The sequence below is a fragment of the Hydra vulgaris genome, chromosome 14 (genome assembly GCF_038396675.1).
Source record: "Hydra vulgaris chromosome 14, alternate assembly HydraT2T_AEP".
NCBI classification, from domain to species: domain Eukaryota; kingdom Metazoa; phylum Cnidaria; class Hydrozoa; order Anthoathecata; family Hydridae; genus Hydra; species Hydra vulgaris.
In genome coordinates this window covers 2,766,420-2,772,658 of record NC_088933.1, presented here as the reverse complement: position 1 = coordinate 2,772,658, position 6,239 = coordinate 2,766,420, and the positions used below count along the sequence as shown (strand labels likewise).

General features: G+C 24.4%; 1 protein-coding gene across 1 annotated transcript; it reads right to left on the bottom strand.

The window, feature by feature from the left end:
* Positions 1-1,657: 1,657 nt before the first annotated feature.
* LOC136090824 (uncharacterized) lies at positions 1,658-2,422 on the bottom strand. The gene has a single exon (XM_065817800.1). It carries the CDS (start codon positions 2,420-2,422, stop codon positions 1,658-1,660), a length of 765 nt encoding a protein of 254 aa, XP_065673872.1.
* Between the last annotated feature and the right edge of the window lie 3,817 nt (positions 2,423-6,239).

Here is a 6,239-nt window from a genome sequence, read left to right as displayed (position 1 = left end):
AATAAGGCATCATTTTATGAACATATATATATATATAAATATATATATATATATACATATATACATATATATATATATATATATATATATATATATATATATATATTTATATATATATATATATATATATATATATATATATATATATATATATATATATATATATATGTATATATATATATATATATATATATATATATATATATATATATATATATATATATATATATATATATATATATAGATATATATATATATATAGATATATATATATATATATTTTTTTTATATACATTTATATACGTATATATATATAAGAAATATATACATTTTATATACGCATATATATATATATAAAGGTATATATATATATATTTATACATATAATATATATGTATATATACATATATAAACATATATATGTATATATATATATATATATATATATATATATATATATATATATATATTATATATATATACATATATATCAATCAATCAATCAATCAAAATTTATTGACAGGCTCAAGGGCCAATATAATAAATATACAATGGGTTTAATAAAGTGGATTATAATAAAACAAAGACTATCGCACTTGAATATAAACAAAACCCAAGAAAAAAAAAATAATAATAAATAAATAAAATAAAGATAAGAAACTAAAGTGTTATAAATATAACTCAGCTCTTCATTTAAACATCAGTGGAGACAGCAAGAACCTGTCAGAGTTAACAAAAGCTTTTATGACGAGGTTCTCACTATTCTGCAGCAGTAACAGTGAGGAGTATTGTTCCTTGCGAATTACAACATTAAGTGAATGGGCACCATGTTTCACAAATAATTCACTTGCACTGTTCCATGGTGGCTTGTTTAATATCAAGCGAGGTGCATTATTATATGCAACACATAGGCGATGGAATGTGTCTTTTCTCCAAAGATACCACAGCTGACATCCATAGATTGGGCTGCAAAAGGCATTAAATAACATGATCTTTGTTTGTATCTGTGTAGAGCTGAACTTTCTACGGATGAGGTTAGCTTTAGCATAGATAGAACGAATGTGTTTTAAAATATCTTTGTCATCCTGCATATCGTTTGAGATCAAGTGACCCAGATATTTATAATGACTAGTGTATGTGAGAACCATGCCAGATAATGTGAAACTAGGGCTATTTATAAGAGGTTTATAAATTTCAAAAAACATTATTTGAGACTTAATATTGTTATAAACTATGTCATGTTTCACAGCATAACTGGAGCATAAATCAAGTAAGATCTGGAGACCTTTGGCTGAGGGTGCACATAGGACAATATCATCAGCATAAAGAAGATGGTTAACAAGAGAAGAGCCCAAGCAACAGCCTACGGTAGTTTTATTGAGTAAAACACTAAGATCGTTAATATATATATTAAATAGAAGAGGAGACAGTACACCTCCTTGTCGCACTCCATTACTGATATTAAATGTTTTGGAAAATATTCCACCCCAAAGGATCTGAGCTGTTTGACCAACATTCCAGACAATAAATAAGCGTAAAGTTACACCAGAGATAATTTTAGATTTGTAAATAGTGTATCAAAGCGAACTCTATCAAAGGCTTTACTAATGTCAATAAATGCCACATGCATATTTGAACCATGTGATAGGTAAAAATTTTAAATATCTTTTATAATAAGAACTGGCATAAAAGTGCTATGGTTTTCCTTAAATCCGAATTGGTTTGGAGTCCCTGTGAAACTTTCATTAATGCGTGAGACAAAAATATGTTCCAAAATCTTGGAGAAAATTGTCACCAAAGCAATTGGACGATAATTAGCAGAATCGGAGATGTCACCATTCTTATCTTTAACCACAGGAGAAATAACAGAGTGTGAAGCACCAATAGGCATGTATCCATGGCAAAGCATGGAGGAAAAACATAAAGATAAAAAATTTAAGTAATTTGTGCTAGCACAGAGATAATGCTCCAACTTAAGTCCAAAACGTTCAGCTGCTTTTCCACAGGACATACAATTTATGATAGATTGGACCTCATCAGGAGTGACAAGAAAGGCATCATCTTTAAGAAGATTACAGTGTTTAACTATAAAGTTGTCATTTATATTGCATGCTGGCTTGACTGAGTTGAACAGGGTGGAATAGTTATTATACCACATGTGGCATACATTATCAGGACCTGAGGCAGAGTCAATAGAAGGTGGAAGACTACATTTATCGCTGCGAATAGAAGTCACGATAGACCAGAAACTGGTATAGTTTTTATTTGCTAAACTGTTAGCCAGCTTTTCTGTTTTTATAGTATCTTCGTTTTTTTTGCAGAAACGAATGGCATATTTATATAAGGCTCTTGGATTTTTAAAAAGATTGAAGATTGGGCCAAAATTTTGGTTTATTATAGCTGCGCCATAAGCAGAACGCATCTTTAACAGCCTTATGAGCATCTTTAACATAATCTGTCCAACCTGTCATAGGTTGTTTTCTATTTAAACTTGATTTAGAATAATTAAAACACTGAGATGAAGATTGAGTAAGACATTCATTCAGAATATTGTACAGGTGGTTAATCTGCTTAACATGCTCATGTGAGTTACAATGTACATTACTACAGTTAATTACTTCAAACTGACCCCCATTAATTGAAGACACTAAGTTAGACACAGTGGAAGTATACTCCTTTATCATAATGGTCGACAAAGCATTAAAATTTATTTTAGGAGATCTTGTCAAAGTAAGTTGAGCAGTATAAGAAGAAGATATATTAATTTTAAACGAGATATCAAACGCTAAAGGTAAATGATCAGATGAACTAGTTGACTGAATTATTTCAAAGTTATTAACATTGCATAGAGAAATTTGGGAGACAAGGCAGTGATCAATCCAAGAAGAGGTGCCCCATGCTTCACTAACAAAGGTAAAGGAATCATGTGGAAGACAGATATCAGCTGTAACAAGAGTATATATATATATATATATATATATATATATATATATATATATATATATATATATATATATATATATATATGTATATTTAGATATATATATATATATATCTAAACATATATGTAAACATATATATATATATAAACATATATATGTATATATATACATATATATATATCTAAACATATATCTAAACATATATATATATATATATTTAATTATATATATATTTACATATACATATATGTTTATGTTATACATATATATATATATATATATATATATTTATATATATATATATATATACATATATATATATATATATATATATATATATATATATATATATATACATATATATATATATATATATATATATATATATACATACATTTATAAACAAATATATATATATATATATATATATATATATATATATATATACACACACATATATATATATATAAATATATATATATATATATAATGTACGCATTTATATGTATATATATACATATATACATATATATATATATATATATATATATATATATATATATATATATACATATATACATATATATATATATATAAATATATATATATATATACATATATATATATATATATATGTATATATATACATATATATTTTTATATATATATATACATATATATTATACATATATATATATATATATATATATATATATATATAAATATGTATATATATATATGTTTATATATATATATATATATATATTATATATATATATATATATATATATATATATATATATAAGTATATAAAATTTATATATTTCTTATATTTATATATTAATAAGTACAAGCAAAAATAAAAAATATTAAAACAAAAAAAATTATATATCAAAGGGATATGATAAAGAATAAATGTTAGAATTAAATATACAACACTTACTCTTATATTAGGACTAGAAATATATACATTTTATATACGTATATCAAATGTATACATTTCTTTTATATATATTCATAAATTTGGCTATATGTACATGCATGAATACATATTATTAAAACAAATTAAAATATATGATTTAAATATATACAAACACACACACACACACACAAATATATATATATATATATATATATATATATATATATATATATATATATATATATATATATATATATATATATATATATATATATATATATATATATATATATATATATATATATATATACGTATATAAAATGTATATATTTCTTTTATATATATTCATAAATTTACCCATATATACATGCATAAATACATATTATACATGCATTTAAATAAATAAAAATATATGATAAAGAATAAATGTTAGAATTAAATATACAACACCAACTCTATAATTAGGAATTATTACTTTTCCTATTAAAATTATAAGTTTTTCAAAAAAATGGAAATAAAGTTTCTTATCCAAACGTGTTTTTATACAAAAAAAAACATAATAATGCATACTTTCATTATTGGTATAAGATTTTAAACTGAAGTATTTGCTTTATAATTAGGGTAAGGTGTTTAAAGTTTTTCAAATAAATAAAAAATTCAGTCTGTTAACAGACTAAATTTAGTCTGACTTATTATATTTTATTAATTTTGATATTAGTTTAAACATCTGAATCTTATTTAAATTAAATGCTACTTCTAACTTAGAAATAACATATTTAATACAATTTTGCAATTTATTAAAATGGTCAACTTAAAATAAATAAATCATCAACAAAAATAACCTGAAAAAACCGAATATACCCTGAGATTTATGTATATTATATACAATTTGATGCAAAATCTAAAAGTTTTAAATTAGCCGCAATAAAAAGAAGTTATAAAACATAACTTTATTAAAATATTTTTTTTATACCATCTGCATGCATTCTAATTATTTTTCCTTGCCTTTACTTTACGGCAAATTATTTTTGTAATGGCTAGTTAATGAGACAATAATTTTCAATGTGCCACTTCCTCAACGTTGTCAAAACAACGTTTTATCAACGTTGGCAAAGTAACACTTTTTCAACGTTTTTCAACTACCGTATTTTCAACGTTGGTGTATGTAACGTTGAATAAACGCTGTTTCATTAATGGCTTATATACGTTGAAAAAGCAGCTAATGTCTGACGTTGATAAACCGTAAACTTTGCGACGTTTTTACAGTGATTATTTGCGCACTTTTGTTCAACGTTGAATAAACGAGATTTTTTGAGAAGATAATATACGTTGAAATTTATACGCTTATTCAACGTTGAAAATGTGACGTTTAAAAAGCGGTTTATTTTTAACGTTGATAAAGCGTAGATTTTGAATCGTCTTTAAAGTGGCTTTTTGCGTAAGTTTATTCCACGTTGAATAAACGTTTTTTTTTGAGACGCTTAAAATACGTTACAATTTCAACGCTTATTCAACGTTTAAATTTACCGCGATTTAGTATACAAAAACAAACATTGATTCAACGTTGAAAGCGCGTTGTTTTTGTGACTGCAACGCTTTTTCTACGCTGCGACCGGTTATCAACGTTGATTCAACGCTGACATGTTTGCTGGGATTGATGTTTAACTCAATATTGGATAATTGTTTGAAAAACAATTGATGTTTATCGAGTTATTGGAGACAATTAGCAATTGAAGTTTTACAAGTGTCTAAAAATGATGCAAATTTTTCATTGGAACAAGTAAACATTGGAACAATGCACATGTTTTCGAAGATCATGGTTATGCTATAAAAGAGTTTATTGTAACTCGACATAATGGATTTGCGACATATGAACACGTCTAAGTTGATTTTGATTTTTCAAGTTGAAAGAGACGATGATAATATTAAAAAACCTGTGTCTCAAAACAGAGTACTTATGACATTTACTAAAATCAAAATCCAACAGCTTGTTGAAAATGCGTTTTATCTAATCGGGTATGAGGAAACTCTGTTCCTTTGCGAAGTAAAAAATTGAAATTGCTGAATAATTGTTTGGGAATATTCCAAATGAGGCTTACTCAATTGATGAGAGTGTGTATACAATAAATGATGACATGTTGGTTTCAGAGAGGGGACATTAATTTTATTCACATTCCTGATATTATAATTCTAATTTTTTGTTAACCTTAAACACTTTAATATTTTTTTTAGTCAATGCTTATGAGTAGAGATATATATATCTTTGAAATATTTTCTTTCATAACCCTAAAATTTGATCAACAAGTTTATTTAGTGATTTGTATTATTTTGAATGACTTGTATGTTTATTGTCAAAATATTTTATTAGATGTATT

What these genes read in the sequence shown, in the direction of transcription:
- LOC136090824 (XM_065817800.1), bottom strand. Translation starts at nt 2,422, where the DNA reads ATGCGTTCTGCTTATGGCGCAGCTATAATAAACCAAAATTTTGGCCCA.